The 19,337-nt window shown below is 30.9% G+C and overlaps 1 protein-coding gene across 1 annotated transcript in view; it reads left to right on the top strand.

The window, feature by feature from the left end:
- LOC129228493 (nephrin-like) overlaps window positions 1–19,337 on the top strand; it is a 263,244-nt gene that overhangs the window by 180,934 nt on the left and 62,973 nt on the right. Inside the window, exons 11-12 of the mRNA XM_054863174.1 lie at window positions 12,408–12,561; window positions 17,649–17,707. Coding sequence (XP_054719149.1) covers window positions 12,408–12,561; window positions 17,649–17,707 — 213 coding nt within the window. The remainder of the gene's footprint in view (window positions 1–12,407; window positions 12,562–17,648; window positions 17,708–19,337) is intronic.

Here is a 19,337-nt window from a genome sequence, read left to right as displayed (position 1 = left end):
GGGACGATTTGCTAGTCGATGTATTCTAAGTGTGAATGTTTTGCCCCTCCCGCCAGATGTGGTGGATCCTTTTTTTTTTTTAATATGAGTGTTTTTCCCGTCTAGTGAGTCCTTGGATGATTGAACCATACATGCACAAATGGACTTAAATTCAGTCGGATCCCGGTTTAACGAACCTCTTTCTAACGAATTTTGTGATTTAACGAATTTTTCTTTCTCCCTTACTAAAATGGAGTAAATCACCCATATTTACCGAATAAAAAATCCCGAATTAACAAATTATTTTACCAGCCGATTTTTTTTTCTTTTTGTTACTTTAAGTTAGGAAATATTGGATTGTTTTCCAAATGATACACTCATCTTGTCTGAAGCAGAAAAAGAAGTTTTTGGAACAAACAATCTTTGACGGGCAAGAAGTCAACCAATGAACAATGACTCTGATGCTGAAAAGCGATAATAAAACTGATACTATTTTTACTGCTTGTACGCGGAATGGAAACAGTAAAAACATATATCACGCAGCGGACTGTAAATGATACAGTATTTTCTTCTCTCCATAAAGTCGATAGAACTACACTGGTGGACAATTGCTAAGGACGGATCCCAATTTGGTATGTAGCGAGTAAAAAAGTAAGTGTAATTCGAAGTCAAATGAATGCCACCCATAAAATCATCTAAGGGATGTCCGGAAGATATACCGAAAAATGCAAGTTCATCAATTGATTTTTTCCCGTCAAAATTTGCCTTTGAACAACAATGTTCATAACGCACCAAATCTTTTATATTGCTTATCAGCGTTATCACGTGACCAGCAACGCCGTGAATCTAAAATTTGCATACTCACAACACGTCTTACTGTGTCCCGAACTTATGCTAATTTCTATGTTTTCATACCATCCATTTTGTGGTTTCTAACGTTGGTATTGCCATTCGTCCTTAACAATTGTCTACCAGTGTATTTCGAGTCAAGTATCAATTAAATGGCCAAACATCTTTCACTTGGTACTTAGTACAAGTAATAAGCGTGTAATAAGTCGCGGAATACTAAAAAAGAAGTGTACACTTTCTAATTATGGATAATTGTGTGTAGTAACTTATTAGGGCTTTTACATAAGGTTAGTTTTTTTCACCCCGATATTACGAATAACCCCAGTTTAGCGTACAAAATTTTCAGTCCCGATGAATTCGTTAAATTGGTGTCCGACTGTAGATGAATAAAAAAATGATACATTATGTTTGTTGAGTTAGAGGGAAATATGTGGTGAGAAAAAAAATTTCAAACAACAATTTTTTCACTAAAAAAATTAAGTAAACTTAACCAATTTGTTGCAACGTGGACTTAGTGATGTAAAATATCCGGGTATTTATTTTTATGGGTAAATACCCAGGGTATATACCTGGGTAAATACCCAAAATAGGTATTTACCCAGGTATTTATTTCAAAAATTTATATTCAACTAAAATACTTTTCTGTATGTATTCCACTAGGTATATATATATAACCAATCATATACAAAACAATAAATTTTTGCCCAAACATTATATTTTGATCAAATATTTAAAGAATTATTGTATGAAACAACTTAGCAATCTAATATGATATTCACATTAAATGTGTTGGATATGCCTAATCAATGTTGATAGCCATATTTCAGATTTAAAAAAAAAACATTCTACAAAAAGTAAAAAGCTTAACTGGTTCCAAAAAGAAAAGCAAACATCAATTTTTCAAGGTCCTAGCTTTTTATAACTCAGTAATATATCCCTGCGTGACATCAAAATCTAATGAAATGTCGCTCAATTTATTATTACTATTTATTTATCTAATATCTTTTGCAGAAATTTTCTCCAAACCTAGTTCAAGCGTCCATGCTTATTCTGCATCTCACATATATATATATATATATATATATATATATATATATATATATATATATATATATATATATATATATATATATATATATATATATATATATATATATATATATATATATATATATATATATATATATATATATATATATATATATATATGAAGTGCCCTTCTCAGTCAAAATTATTACCACGTAATGATAATTCTCTAGTATTATATTTTCATCCATATTTTTAATGTCTTTTAATTCTTAAATTTAATTATTTTATTTCAATTTAACACAAACTGCCGAATGGCAACACGTAATTAAAAAAAAGAGAAAAAGACGCACGAGATCGTGTTCCACGCATTTTGGTCTTGAGAAAAAAAAATGACGACTTCTTGAAGTATATGTGATGTAAATAAAGTTTTGTCGATTTTTATAAAATAATGGAGTCAAATTCTTATACAAAATTAGGGTGTTGTTATAAACCTTCACAACACTCTCAGTGGTGACCCACGTTTTGGACAAGAAAAAAAGGAAAAGAAAAAGAAGACGGACAATGCTTTATTCTATGGTATGCTCTTCACTTAAAGTCATTCACTTGAAGGGAAATGCTATGGCCTAAATTTTATTTTCGTGTAAAGATAAATTTTATCTTTGACTAATTTTTCTTTGTTTTAATTTAATTGCATTTGTTTATTTTACTTGTAAATTCTCAGTTAAATTTTAAAATGTCGGTAGAAAGTTTAGATAATGTTGAATTTACCAATAATACTGTACAAAGTGACTCAGTTTTGAGAGTTGCAACCAGATTACCTCCACTATGGAAAAGTAATATAACAGTTTGGTTTATTCAAGTGGAGGCTAGTTTCAATGTTTCACGTATAACAAATGATGAGACGAAGTATAACTACTTGTTATCCGCCATTGACGCAGATACACTTAGCGCTGTTTCGGATTTAATTATAGCTCCTCCAGAGGGAAATAAATATCAAGCTTTAAAAGATAGATTAGTTAAAGAGTTTTCCGATTCGCAATCAAGCCAAATACGGAAACTTTTGTGTGAACTTACATTAGGTGATAAAAAACCATCTGTTTTACTTCGGCAAATGAAAGAACTTTCACGAAATTCAATTACTGACGAATTTTTAAAAACCATTTGGTTAGAGCGTTTGCCAACACATATTCAAGCCATTTTATCAGCATCAACTTCAGAGTTGACTGAACTGTCCATTTTAGCTGATAAAATTCATGAAATAAAAATGGAGCCATCAGTTTGCAAAATTTCAGAAACACTAAAACATAGTGAACAAACGACGCAAATATCAAATTTGCAAAATCAAATTGAGCATTTAACCATGCGAGTTTCTGAATTAACTAAAATGGTATCAAAACGTTCATTTTCAAGAGGTCGTAGTGATCATAGACATAGGTCCCAATCTAGGAGTAGACGAGTTCCAACACCCTCAGATAATCAAAATACATCTGAGTTTTGTTTTTATCATGAAAAATTCGGCGATAAAGCATTTAAATGTCGCCAACCATGCAGTTATGATGCAGTTCAAAAAAAACTTGCCATAGCTGCTATGTCTAATAACGATATTTACCCTGACATAGCAGCACATAAACAGTGTAGATTACACATAATGGATAAAAGTACGGGATTAAATTTTTTGGTTGATAGTGGCAGTGATATTTCTTGCATTCCTGCCCATTTTTCATTCAAAGCAAAAACTCCCATCACTTACGTGTATGCTGCGAACGATTCAAAAATAGCTGTGTACGACCACAAGGTGTTAAATATCAACATGGGATTGAGTAGAATATATCAGTGGCCATTTGTTGTAGCAAATGTTTCTTGCCCAATTCTAGGAGCAGATTTTTTACAAAATTTTTCACTACTAGTAGATTTAAAGAAGTCGAGATTAATTGATTCAGTCACTGGTTTGACAACGAAGGGAGAGTTAACTAAAACTCAATATAGTGGAATTAAATTAGTCTCGGATAATATGGTGTACAAAGAATTATTTAAAGATTTTCCCGAGTTATTGAATCCTATCCCAAATTTCAAAAAACCAGTCAGTCACGATACTGTCCATTATATAGAAACAAAAGGACCGCCTTTATTTTCTAAGCCCCGACGTTTACATCCAAAGGTATTAATTGAAGTTAAAAAAGAATTTCAATACCTTATGGATCAAGGAATATGCCGTCCTTCAAAATCTCCTTGGGCTTCTCCTATTCACGTGGTACCAAAAGCGGATGGATCTTACCGTATTTGTGGTGATTATCGAAGGTTAAATTCGGTCACTGTGCCTGACCGTTACCCTGTGCCACACATACACGATGTAACGAACATTTTACACGGCAAGAAAATTTTCTCTAAACTCGATATTGTTAGGGCATATTTTCACATTCCAGTTTTCAAAGATGATATTCAAAAAACTGCAGTTACCACACCGTTTGGTAGTTTTGAGTTCTTATATTTAAATTTCGGTTTAAAATGTGCAGCAAATACGTTCCAAAGATTTATTAACGAGGCACTTTCAAATGTAGACTTCGCTGTTGCTTATTTAGACGACATACTAATTTTTTCCGAAAATGAAACGGAACACTTAGAACACATGAAAATTGTATTAGGTAGGCTTGCCAAATATGGTTTAAATGTGAATATTTCCAAAAGTGTTTTTGCTCAAACTGAAGTATCATTTTTAGGACATGATATTTCTTTTGAAGGAATTAAACCTTTAAAATCAAAAGTTGAAACCATTCAAAATTATCCTAAGCCAAAAACAATATCAGAGCTTCGACGATTCATTGGATTAATAAATTATTTTAGGAGATTTGTTAAACATGCAGCAAGACTGCTTACCCCTTTAACAGATCAAATAAGAGGATGTAAAAAGAATGATAGCACTCCTATTGAATGGTCTCCAATTTTGAATGACGCATTTGAGAAAGCTAAACAAAGTTTGATTGGCGCTGCATTGGTCTTTCCCTCGCAGGATGGGCAGTTAGCATTACACACTGATGCTAGTGATTTCTCCATTGGTTCAACCTTAAGTCTGCAGACTGAAGAAGGGTTGAAACCAATAGCATTTTTTTCAAAAAAACTGAATACTGCTCAGTTAAAATACTCGGTTTTTGATAGGGAATTATTAGCCATTTATGAATCAGTAAAATATTTTCGACATTTCATCGAGGCGAAAGAATGTATAATATACACTGATCACAAACCAATAAAATTTGCTTTTCAAAAGAAACGAGATACCTACACAAATAGGCAAAGTAGATGGTTATCCTTTATCTCTGAGTTTACAACTGACATTGAATATTTGCAAGGTAGCTCAAATGAAGCAGCCGATGCCCTTTCTCGAATAAGTACAATTAAATTTCCTACTTCGCTAGATTACGCTAAGTTAGGTGTTGAACAAAAATCTGACTTAGAACTTAAATCTGCTTTAGAAAATAAGGAATCTAATTTAGTATTAAAATTACTTACTATGCCTGATTCAAAAACTGAAATATTTTGTGATATTTCTACAGGAAAAGCACGACCTTTTCTGATAAAAAGTTTTCGTAAACAAGTTTTTTTAAACCTACATAATTTAACACACCCAGGTATAAAAGGTTCGACTAAGCTTATTAAGCAGAGATTTGTTTGGCCTTCAATGGCTACGGATATCAAAGTATGGGTTAAAGAGTGTTTAAACTGCCAAAGATCAAAGGTTTTCAGGCACACTAAAACTGAAGAAGGAAAATTTGATATTAACACATCTAGGTTTGCCCATATACACATTGATCTAATAGGACCACTACCAGAATCTGAAGGAAAGAATTACTGCTTAACGGTAATTGATAGGGCAACGCGATGGCCAGAAGCATATCCTATTTGTGATATGACAGCACCAACTGTCGCTAAGACGTTGATGTCTGAATGGATTTCAAGATTTGGTTGTCCAGAAAAAATTACATCAGATCAAGGTCGTCAATTTGAGTCTGAGCTATTTCGACAATTAACTCGATTCATTGGTGCCGAAAAGATAAGAACTTCACCATACCATCCTCAATCAAATGGTCTTATTGAGAACTGGCATCGACCATTAAAATGTGCTTTAAAAGCTCGACGAAATGAAAAATGGACCGAAGTTCTTCCCACCATACTCCTAGGATTCCGTGCAGCAATTAAAACGGATCTGAATGTTTCTCCAGCCGAACTTGTTTATGGAACTTCACTTCGACTTCCAGGAGATTTTTTCGATGAACATTCGGTTATAAAAAGCCCTGAAACTATGATACAGAAGCTAAGAGATATATTTCACGATTTTGCTCCTTTACCGACAAAATCACATTCTAATATTAAGCCTTTCGTATCACAAGACTTAAAAACTTGCACCCATGTTTTTATCAGAAATGATGGGGTGCGGAAAAGTCTTCAGCCGCCATACAACGGACCTTATGCAGTCATCAAGCGCGGCACGAAAGTGTTCAAAGTAATGATAAAAGGCAAAAATGTCACTGTGTCTGTAGACAGGCGAAAACCAGCATTTCTGTCTGCTGACAAGGACAATGTTAACCAACCAGAAGAAGAAATGCTTAAAAAAGATGAAGAAACTTCATATAGGACAAAATATGGACGAACAGTTCACTTCCCAAAGAATTATGGACATGTCATTCGTGGTTAAAGCGTGACTTTCGGCAACGCATTTATTATCATCATTACTGGGAAGGGGGTACTGAAGTGCCCTTCTCAGTCAAAATTATTACCACGTAATGATAATTCTCTAGTATTATATTTTCATCCATATTTTTAATGTCTTTTAATTCTTAAATTTAATTATTTTATTTCAATTTAACACAAACTGCCGAATGGCAACACGTAATTTAAAAAAGAGAAAAAGACGCACGAGATCGTGTTCCACGAATTTTGGTCTTGAGAAAAAAAAATGACGACTTCTTGAAGTATATGTGATGTAAATAAAGTTTTGTCGATTTTTATAAAATAATGGAGTCAAATTCTTATACAAAATTAGGGTGTTGTTATAAACCTTCACAACACTCTCATATATATATATATATATATATATATATATATATATATACTAAAAAACATTATCATAATCTGCATTTTAAACTTGGATAATTCAAACAATTCAACCTAAATTGAATCAAGCTTCACTACTCAGTTCAACAGGTGCCACAGGCAGCACTTTGATACTGGTAGACACAGGGTTCATACTCACTTCGAATAAAAAAATTCCTTTACCTTTTCATGACTTCATAAAAAATTTCATGACCTTGTTGCACAAAGAGAATAGTACTATTTAATGTCAAACTTGACAATTATTTCTATGTATTGCCTGACTTAAATCTTTATTTTCTAAAGCCTTCAACAATTTCTGAGATAAACTAAAAAATTAATGCTTTTTTTTACGAGTGGTTGAAATAAACTTGGATGCAATTGAATTACACTTTTTGAGTGGGTGTAGTAAAATCAAAAACATGCTAGTCCACTGCTACACAATATAACAAACAAGAAGTGCTAAAAATAATGGTAAATTCAAAATTAGTGATGTCCCAGCAGTAAAATCTCATAACAAAAAAAGGTGGGCCGCTGTTACAGAAGAGGATGCAATAGGATTCTTAAACTTAGATTTCTTCTTGTGATCGTTAAATTTTCAAGTATTAATAGCTTTTACTAGCAATACTTTGATATCCCTCAAGATTTCTAATGCTTTTTTTAGCTACTGTTACTTTATTACTGTTCAAGACATTTTTCCATGACTTTAAATCAATTTCCATGACTTTTCCAGATATAAAATTGGTTAATCTTTTTTCCATGACCTATACAAATCCTGTAGACAATAGATTTAATAGCAAATAAAATTTGATAGCAATATAAAATTTGAACAAAACGGAACGTAAAATTGAATCAAAATCCCGAAACACCCTGACATCTCATCAGGGGGTATAGGGAAAAACCATGAGATGTTTCGTGAGTGCTGCAATTTAAATGCCTAAAAAACAGCACTATTACCCCGACATCGCACAAGTCAAGCAAATGGGATACCGGAAGTCAAAAATATAAGCATGACAGAAATTAAATAATTAAAACATTTCCAAACCAAAAATAAAAACATCACAGTTATTAATTAGAACAAATTCAAATAACAAGAAAAGACAAATGAACTCAATTGCAAGAGGAAAAACCTAGGAAGAACATAAACATGGAACAAACAAAAAGACCTACTTCTCCTCTTTCATAAGCTTGTAAATGAGATTTTCGCTGAGATGAACTGGATATTTATATATCCAGTTTATCTCAACGAAAATCAAAGAATAGTTCAGTTTTTTTGATAAGATTTCACTAAGCCTTTAATTAAAAGAAATTATATATATATATATACATTTTTATATTTTTAATCTTTCATTTTACGGTTTATGTTTTAAAAAGAAAATCATCACCTTTTGAGACTACCGAATTTTTTTTTTTTGCAAAATGCGCAATTACTTGGGGATTTATTCTGCCTTCGTATAAATACCTAAAAAGATATTTACCTTCTCACCCTGCATGACTAATTGAGTGTATTAAAAATAGTTTGAACAAATTTTCATTATGAAGTACCGGCAAGCAAATGCACATAAGCAAGGCAACAAAAAACAATATTTTGATTTTTTTTTTTTTTTGCTTATTAATGTGAAAACTGTTTCTATATTTGCCACGCTATCATTTAAACAGCAATAAAATAAATAAATAAGATCATAATCTTAATAACTTCTCAGTTTATTCTTCCTAACATCCCCATACTTCTTTTTTTCACCCATTTGGGATATGACCAACCTTGATTGTGATTTTGAAATCCTGAAGTTCATCATTGACTTGCTTATACTTCTCCAATTATGACATTGTAAAGAAAGATTCTTTGGTTCACGATATGTTTCTTTTATAATTTCATCAAGTCTTTCAATAAAAAATATTATAAACTGTGTAATACATATGTATGTATCAGTTTTGCCAATTATTTCATATTTAGATTTTTTAAAAACAATTTCCCATTCACTTTCTGTATTATTTTTTTTTTTTGTAAAATACCCAGTTTTTGGGTATTTACCCGGGCCTTGGGTAAATACCCAAAAAATATTTACGTACCCACTGGGTATTTACCCGATCCACATCACTAAACGTGGTTGACTTTAATTTCATTTTAATTGAGGAAATATATTAGGCTAAATTTATGATAATTAAGGAATTATTAATGTATTTTATACTTCTCTGTTTCCTCAGTAGGCGTTCTGTAGAATGCCTAGGCAATGTGTGAAATATTAATTTTTTCATGCCTTGATTGTTCATTTTAGTTATTATATACAATCCCTAGGCATTCTGTTCGATGCCAGATTTCAAGTTTGACCAATAACATTCCTAAATGCTCCAAGAAAATGCTATACATTTTTAAACGAGATTCTGAGGCGAAACTTTATGTTTCTGTAAGTGCTGAGTATTGATTGAAAAAAAAAAAACTCTTATATTAGAACTTTTCGACGCAAAAAAAAGATTTTTAAGTTCTTAAGGAAGTGGCCGAACATACAATGTCTTAATAATACGGAGGGATACACCGAATACCATATTTTACCGAATAGCCAATGTCGAATATTCGGTTAAACATAATAGTCTGCCGAATACTGGTATTTGAGTAAAATCTTTGAACTATTACTTTTACTTTAATACCGATTTAAACTGGAAAATAATTATCCATTTTGTTGTTTTCGAAATGTAAATACATTTTTATTTTTATTAATAAATTTCTCTACATTAGGCGTAAATATCAACTTTAAAAAAATGAAATAATATGTTTCAAAAGTAAATTCAAACAGTAAATATCTAATACTTTTCAATGTTTGTGAAATGATGATTACATGTTTTTTTTTTTTTCTTTTTAGCTGCATAATATTAAAAAAAAAAAAAACAGTTAATTCACTTTGCAAATTTATGAACACTTAATATCATGAGTTTTTCTTCTGAATTCTTTTTTTATATTCATATGATTAATAATAACGAGGTCAATGTTTTGTATCATAAGATTTGAGAAAAATTAAAATGCAACAGAATTTAAATCTAACGTCTTAATGATCATCATTCTCCTACATTAAACGTTTTTTGTATGTAATAATAATATCAGTAATTGACAATTTGATTAATTTAGCGTTCCTATTATACAAAAATATTCATTCATTGTGGAAAATTATGTGTTTGCTTATGAACTGTCGAGTATTTAATATTGTTTACTAGTCGGTCGCCAAATACTAAAATATTCGGCAAAACTGAATATTTTGTTTGTGTGTGTATAGACAGTACACCAAATACCAACAGAATATTCGATCCATCACTAAAGATATATGTACAACTACGTTATCTTTCCCCATGACATAAGAGTTGAATATGTGCACTAAAATGCACTCAATCTTAATTACATCACTTGTTTTATGATATGTATATCATATCTTGTTGACATTTCTACGAAATTAGTGCTATTTTCTGCTTCCTTAAAATAGTATCTGGCATAATTAATACTTGAAATACAAAAAAAAAAAAAAAAAAAAAAGTAAAAGAAAAAAAAAAAGAATTAATCACATTCGACTACCATCACAATATTGGCCTTGTTTTCTCGTTTTATGAGTCTGGAATTTTTATGACTTAGTCAAAGCTTGTTCCATGTGATGAAGCCAGGTGTGTTTGCAGTTAAAGCAATCTGCCCGTTTTTATTGGAGCTAGTTTTAATAAGAAAAATAAAAAATCAATGTTAATTACTTTAAAAGGAGAAAGAATCTTGATTTTTCTACTTTTTAGTTTTGCGTACATTACAAAGTTTTTTGGTTGCAAACTTTGAAAGAGAAAATATAATAAATAGCTGCATCAGATTGAAGTATACACTTTTCTAAATTTTTGTCAGTCTGGAATATTTTTAATCACATTTCGAAATACATACATAACGTTTGAAACGAGCCTGCGTAAATTTGTAAGATTTTTGTATCAAATAGGAAAATTATAGTTGTGCTTTTTAGTTTCCATGTATCATCTCGAAGCACGCAATATAACTGAAACTTTTAACTTAAAAAGTAAATAATTTTATTTATTTATTTATTTATTTTATTTATTTATTTATTTATTTATTTTATTTATTTATTTATTTTATTTATTTATTTATTTTATTTATTTATTTATTTTATTTATTTATTTATTTTATTTTTTGGTAGTGGGATATTAGCGTCGAAATACTCTGATTAGGATTTCCATAATCTTTATATCAGTGCTTCTAGTTTAGGTTTCCTCTAATTTTTGACTTCAATTACAATTCTATCGCAACGTTAATTTTTTCAATTTTTATACTTATCCGTTTAACACTGTGTGTTTGCAATTCAAAATGTCTTACCTTTCAAGTATCGACTTTTTAATTTTAATCAATTTACTCAAGGTTTATACAGAATATCAGCCTTCAAAATGGCCTATCAACTCGATAAGTAACACATTAACTTTGAAGTGGATATTTTTTAATGTTTCATCTCAATATCCTTTATTAGCTGTGACTCCTCAGCAGTGCCGCTGATGTTTCATTGCTGACTTCATAATTTTGTTTTGTTTGCTCGCCCTGTTGGGAAGTTAGAGGACTTTAGTTTTATTTCTAAGACTGCGTTGAGTACACTGAAAAAAAAAAAAAAAACCCTGAAACATTACTGATTATTTCCGAGGAACGTTTCGGGATTCCACAGGTTTTCATCTATTTCCTCGTATATTTACAAAAATGTTTTCTGAATTGCTACAAGTTGCACGAATGTCGACTTTTCGCTGTTGAGAAAAGTATTTTTAGCTACCAGTTTAACGATTGATTGAGCGTGTTTATTAAGTTTCTCTGCTTTAATTTGACTACGGACCGTCCAGGGTGACCAACCTCCCAATGTAAGCTGTTAAAGCACTTGATAGCTTCATCCTTGAAATGCCAGAGTTGCAGGCGAAGGTTATGCTTAGATCCTTCTTGCAATTCTGTCCTAGCTTTGGCCATGATTGCGTAAATGCTTTTGATGCTTTCCTGGTATAGCAGGAAGGTTCCAATAAATTACATTCCACCTACCTCATTTTACTTGAAGGTTCCTGAGACATGACTGGCTTTAACCGTGTCGAATTCCAAACTCCTTAGAAAGTTTAAAAGATAATTTTGAGAAAGGTTACTGACATTTAGCGGAAAACGTTCTTGGTTTTTGCAAGATATGTTACTGGCAGAAATTGGGCACATCAGCCGCCTATTATTTTCCAGGAACATTTCTGAATTGTTTTTACAGTATGATGAGAAGTTTCATATGTGTTTTGGACAAGGATACTTGTCTATGAGCCTACTGTGCATGATTTTTTTTTTTTTTTAAATCGATGTCATGTCATGAAAGTATTTTCAATTTTTCTGTGCTTTATATTTCATATGCATAACAAATTGTCAAAATACTTTACAACTAAGTTTTCAATTTTATTGTACGCTATTTTTCATTGTTTCTTTTAAACAGGTGAGAGGAATAACTAGCATCAGTGGAAGCGGGGTTTTTAGTGAAATTGTGATCAGGGCTGATGCAAGTGACAACGGTGCCATTTACAGATGCGAAGCAATCAACTCTGCGACAGATAAGGCTCTTATTTCAAACATCAAGTTGACAGTGCATTGTAAGTCCGTTAGAATCTCTCCCTTCTCAAAAATAATAATAAATACAAAAATGTATTTACTAAAAATTTGGACTACAAAACGTAGAAAATTTACTAGCAAAATTTTGGAACAATCATCTTAACAAAATTAAACGTAAAATCACATAATAAGTGGAAATTCCAGAAGAAACGTTAAAACTCATCAAAAAGAATACAGCCATTGACAAATTTAAAGCATGAAAAATGAACATTGTCTGATTACATGAACTTATTTTTTTCCAGTAAAAAAGAAAATAAATAAATAAATAAAATGACATGAAATAAATGTTACAAATAATTGTATAATCGCCTCTTTTCCGGGGCACAATTAGCCCCTGAAGATAGGGGAAGCTCAGTCTTATTTTATCCTACCTACGTTTTAGGATAGGGCATATTTGCTGAATTCTACACATTGAGGCAAAACTCATTAATACTACGAATATTATTGTACCGTATAACTGTTCCCGCTGATAGCTGATTGAAGTTTTTTTTCCCGGCTACAACACTAAAATATTGTAATTTGGTACAAATGTAGTTGCACTCCAATAATTTTTTTGGTTTTTGAATCACATTTATCACATGATAGAGTCGTTTAAATTGCATAAAAGTACATCTAGACGCAGCTGGGACAAATTCTAAAATAGCTCACAGGGATATATTTTAAAAATTCTCTTCGTTTGCCTTCATTTTTCAAAACTATTCATACATTTTCATTGAAACAAAAAATAGTATTTGCATTTTCTTTTAAAAAAGCATTTAAAGGGGAAACTGGAATTTTTAATCAGTTTTCAGTCATTTTGAGGCCTTTTGAAAATATAAGGGGAGTCTCAAGCTTCCTAAGACTTTTCAGTAATCAAGCACTGGTTGGTGAAGGGTAATATTCACAGGGGGGGCATGACTTCATGACCATTACCTCTCGCTAAAGAAACAAGATGTGTATCGCGCTTATAAAAGAATACGCGTATGTGGGTTTTTCAGAATGAAAAAAATAAAAACGAGTTTTGCTGGACGTTTTAACTGATCAATAAAACCAAATATTTTATGCCTTAAATCATTTAAAGTGCATAAGTTCACCTCCATTATTAAATTTTACGTCAAAGCTGATAAAACACAATGTACGGCGTGGATAAAATCATTTTAGCAATATTTATTTTGTTGAATATAGATTCAAACGTTTTGGAGGTACTTAAACAATGAAAACATTGATTTAAAGTGCATCGAAAACTGTTCTATATAAAGCAAACGCTGAAAGCCTGTCTCAGTTCCCGGATTCATAAACTCTCTGGCTCGTTACATACTTCATACAAAGCGATTGAATTTTGCTTTGAACAGCTGTATGCATTTCATGAACTAAAGGATCTATTTAATATTCGCTTTAGCTCTGGTCTGATTATATTGTTATTTAGCTTTGTTAATGTACTGTAATTCTATGAAAAATTTTTTATTGCAAATAGCAATGCAGGTGCATACAGCCTTTTAAGCATCTACGTGTATATAAACATAGTGCAGTAAAATTTCATGCACATAAATAATTTCTTGGTCATCTAATAACGAAATGTCCCGGATTGTTCATGTAGTTACACCATTAATGGTACATAGTACTTTTGTGTTCATGTTTTTCCAGAATAATTACATTTGCATACTTATTGACGTAAATAAAAATAAGGCAATGTAATTGCAGAGTAGGGGTATTTCCTTTAAGTAAACCTTGCACACATTTATTATAATGATCTGAAAATGTATAATTTGCAAATATAAAAAAAATATTTTTTATAAAGCACGCACTAATTTCCACAAATATATTTTAGTACCATAGCCTTTTCAACATTTATTGATTTTTTTTTTACTAAATACATTTTTATTAATGTAGGTAAATTTTTATTTCAAAAAATCTAGATATTGCAATGAAATGTGCATATTTTTTTTATTATGAACGCAGATACAAGGGATCTTAGCATTTGGTGTGTGTTATAGTCAAAGAGTTCACATAAAATACTAGTTATAAAAACTTAACCCCTTGGAAGTGGATGTTATACGAAATTTCTTCAGTCAACGATTTACTTGTCCCTCATTTGCACGTTACTAGGCTTATAGTTCCCCTATTTTATGGTCCATGGATCAACCAAAACCTTGTAAATACGCTGAACTATTATTTTAAAGAATTTATAGATTCAGATATGTGAAGAGCTTAAATAAGTGGATGTATGAAAGACTAGCTTCATTTTTCATTAAAGGGAGTTGGTATTCTCAATCTAAGATGAAGATATTTTTGCAGTGTGTTTGTATATTTAAAATATGCAAATGAAGAACTTTCAAGCGACACTGATTTCATGTTTCTGTGTAGATTAAAAGTAACTCAATTTAAATAATATTGGGACATATGTGCATTAAAATGTACATATAATTTTACTTTCAAACACGATTTTCTCAAAAACTCACTTTTAATAACTCATGTCCCCTTTTCTAGAAAACCACTATACTTATTACTATGAAATTTCAATACAATTTGTATGTTCATAATTATACTGAAAAGAAATGTTTGCATTAGGGCTCACCCTTTATCTTATACATCTCTTTTTATAAACAAAAACGATCTTTTTTTTCATTTAAAAAGTTATTTTTGTCTAAATATTAATAAATCATGCAGCAAACATAATTGCTTTAAAATTTCACTTCAGTAAACTTTTAGATATTTCTATAAAACAGTATAAACATTGTAAGTTTTTATCATTAAAATTTTTTTGAGAAAATGTCGGTTAATGTGGATCAAAGTAAAATAGCTAAGATGACTGAAGTTTTTTTTTAAATGAACAAATTGGAAATTACAGTACACAAAGAAAGAACATTATATTTTACGCAAAAACTAGAATTGAAACACTATTTTGAATTTTTGGCAGCAAATTTGAACCTTAAAAAAGAGGGGGGGGATGTTCATTTTATTAGTTTCTGGGGCAAAATTATATATATATATATATATATATATATATATATATATATATATATATATATATATATATATATATATATATATATATATATATATATATATATATATATATATATTATAATGAAATATTTTCCATTCGATTATAAAAAAAAAATTGTTTGATCCAATATATCAGTAAATAAGGGGTCGAATAAATAGATAAAAATGTAATGAAACAATAAACGAATAATTAAATAAATAAATAAAATAATATAGGAAGAGAAATACATGTGCGAGTAAAAGAGTGAATGAATAAGAAAAAGTGTGAATGACAAAAAATAAGTGAATTAATAATTGAAGGGATGTAAATAAAGTAACTAATAAACGATTCCGTAAGTTATTTAGTAAATGAATGGGTAAACAAAGTAAACGATTTCACTTTTCCCCCACCCACTTTGCCCCGCATGTACTTGACTGATTGTACAAAATATTTAAAATGCAAATAAGCTTAGTATTAACTAATGTCACGCTTACTAATGTAAACGTACAAATTAACTGATGTGAAACTTAGTATTAATTAAAATTTAATGTCTTAAATGTTAATAACAATAATTTTATCATATTATAATAACAAAAATAATGTTTGACTTACAACAAAATATCGCAATATGCAATGTAAAAAAATTCCGAAACGTTACTGGTTATTTCCGTGGAACCTTTCGGGATTCCAGAGGTTTTCACCTATTTCCACGTAAAATCAAGTATTTTCGCAAAAAAGTTTCCTGAATTGCTAAAAGATGAACGGATGCAGACTTCTCACTGGTGTGAAGAATATTTTTTGCTACCAGTTTAAAGATTGACTGAGTGTGTTTATTAAGTGTATGGGCTCAAACTTGATTACGGCCCGTCCAGATTGACTAAGGTTAGAGCCCCTTGAATAGGCCAGGCTGACTTATCCGACATTTTGGTTCCAAGACAAAATTGGATCCAACCTCGTTTTTAGTGTTTATAAATACGTTATAATATTCGCTGGTTGATATGTCGTAAAACAATTGATATTGAGTTGAGTAAAACGTCACTTAAGGTGAATCTAGAAATATAACTTAGATCAAAAATTCAGCAAAAAAGGATCGGAAAATGTTTACTGTAATAAACTTCATTTTCACACCTTATTTGTTTTTAATTTGTATTAATTAAATAGCCTTCATCTACAGAATAAAATAATCAAGCATACATCAGGGAACACATCGAAAGCTTGGACACCAGTTTTCTGCAATGAGGCTTTTGTACAAATACTATTTTTTTCGCCCAACAATTTTGGAACCAAAATGTCGGATAAGTCAGCTCCCCTTATATAGGAGCCTTAACTAAGGTCCCAATGGGGGCAAATGTGTCACTGGACGGCTGCAGTCTTGCGAGGCAAGGAATATGCTTGGTTCTTGCTCGCAATTTTCGTGTAACTTTGGCCATGGTTGCTCCAATGCTTCCTTAGTAAATCAAGGAAGTTCTAATCACATAATTTGTTTTGTAGAAGGTTCACGACTGGCTTTAACCGAAGAGATTTTCCAATGTTTCAGAAAGGTTACTGACTTTTATCGGAAAGCGTTCCTGGTTTTTGCAAGATATGTTACTGGTTGAAATTGGGCACATCAGCTGCCTATTATTTTCCAGGAACGTTTCTGAATCGTTTTTACAGTGTGAGTATCGATTTTTTAAAATTGGCGGTATTATATGCTTTAATCATCGGTGGTATTTTCTTCCTGACTTGAATCTGTTACAGGTGTCACTACATGGATAGAAATAGTTTCAGATAGGTCGCACTAAAAGTGTATTAAATGTTTCACCATTTCACATTGCTCCGCTATTTCACTTTGCCCTACATTCTCCCTTATAATTTATATCAATTTAACGTTACGCGTATACATGTACCGACTCCCCTTAAAACACAATTTTCGCAAATATTTACGTTTGGTTGCATAAAAAAAATTCTTATTTGTCTATCAATAAAAATAATAATTATGTGTTTGACATTTAAGGACTTTATTTTAAATCAAATTTAAGTAGTCATTCAATAAAATTATTTTAAATAACTTAAAATATGATTAGTACTTTTTAAATATGCTGTATATTTTCTGTATTGTAGTTCCACCGTCTTCAGTTACAATGAAGATAACTCCAAATCGTCCAAGAGCTGGAGAGCTGGTAATTTCTCTTTTTAGTATCTCTTTGTATCACAAGTGACGTAAGGAAATGAATATAAAAGGAGAGGGAAAGGAAGCGAATTCAGATAAAGAGAAAGAACGAAAAATTATTCATTTCCTTAAATTGCTTCGCCTAAGCTCTGATTGCTTTCAAACAATGTATTTCAATTTATTACAAAATACAGATGGATTTCATTGTACAAGTTTCTGAACTTACTAAATGGAATATTGCATCCTGGTCATTGGGAAAAAAATGAATAATCATTTCAACAGAATTCAATGTAGGTAGTGAGAAGCAAAGTGATGTAAGCATACTTTTAAAAGTTTTAAGCAAAGATTGTTCAACGTTCAAACCGTTTTAGGATTTTTGAAATTTCTTTTCTTTCTAAATCATGCTGTATAGCTGCACCCTCCTGGGTTAGTATTACCATGTCTTCCCCAAAAACTCATGAGAATTTGTCCTACCATTACTACTAGTTATTTCCAACTTTTTAATTTCAGAGCTTACACCACTTTACTTCTAGTTGCTGCGAATAAGAACCTTAGCATGACAGGAGTAAATTACTTATTCTTTCGTATTTTTAAAAGAGCTAGCTAAATTATTCTAAATATCAATTTTCAATCTTGGAATTGAAATAGAATTTCCTTTCGACTAACGTTAAATTTTCCATTTTCTTCGAAAAGACAGTTATTGATAGTGTTTCTTGCTAAAATAGATATTCAAATCCAATGAATTAAGATTGTTTTTATCGGAAATAAATTAAGACTGAAATTATGATCGCATATTTATGTGGTTTGAATTTTTCTATTGTAATGAAGAAAAGGAATATAAATTCTTTGACTTTCTTTTTTTTTTTTGCTGTAAAATGAATCTTTTGCAATTATTTAATAATAATTTAGAATGAGAAACAGATCGGTATTTTCTCCGCGATATACATTAAATACATTGATAAACGATACTGTTAATATTTCAACTAGGCAAGAACTGGGAATATTTTAAATGATGCAGTACATCTTAAGCGCTTTCAAGTTTTTGACTTTTAAAATTTAATTGTAATCGTTATTTATTTTTGTTTTGTGCAATCTTTGTTTCAATTACGTTAAAAAAAATCATGATTTCTGAAAATATTTGAAGGTTAAAACAGGGCTGGTGGTGTCTGAGCGAAAATGACCGACTCTGGGAAATTTAAAACTTCTGATTCCAACCCCTTAACACCAAAATCAGCCTGAATCCGACTCCACGGGATTGATTAGTTCATTGACAGATTAATTGAATAATATCGATTCCGACTCCCACTCTTGGAGTTTTAAGCCGTCGACTCCTGACTCTGACTTTATTCCTCCAAAATCAGTTCGATTCTAACTCATAGGTTCCGACTCCGACTGCCCCTGTGTCGATGCACTTTCGTATGTGTGAGGTTTCAAGATAATCATATTTTTATTCAATCTCTCAATTCTCCAAAAAATACTTTAATTTTATCATTTCTTTGAATATAATATACAACTAATTGGAAAAAAGAAAACGTCTTTTTTCGCCTATTATATTAATCAACAGCTGTCCTATAATACTTGATTACTCATTGTGGAAAACATGACAGTGCGCATTGTTTATAAACATTAAATATTTATTT

Source organism: Uloborus diversus, chromosome 8, assembly GCF_026930045.1.
Source record: "Uloborus diversus isolate 005 chromosome 8, Udiv.v.3.1, whole genome shotgun sequence".
NCBI classification, from domain to species: domain Eukaryota; kingdom Metazoa; phylum Arthropoda; class Arachnida; order Araneae; family Uloboridae; genus Uloborus; species Uloborus diversus.
The sequence above is the reverse complement of the archived record's forward strand: the minus strand, read 5'-3'. Positions and strand labels throughout refer to the sequence as shown.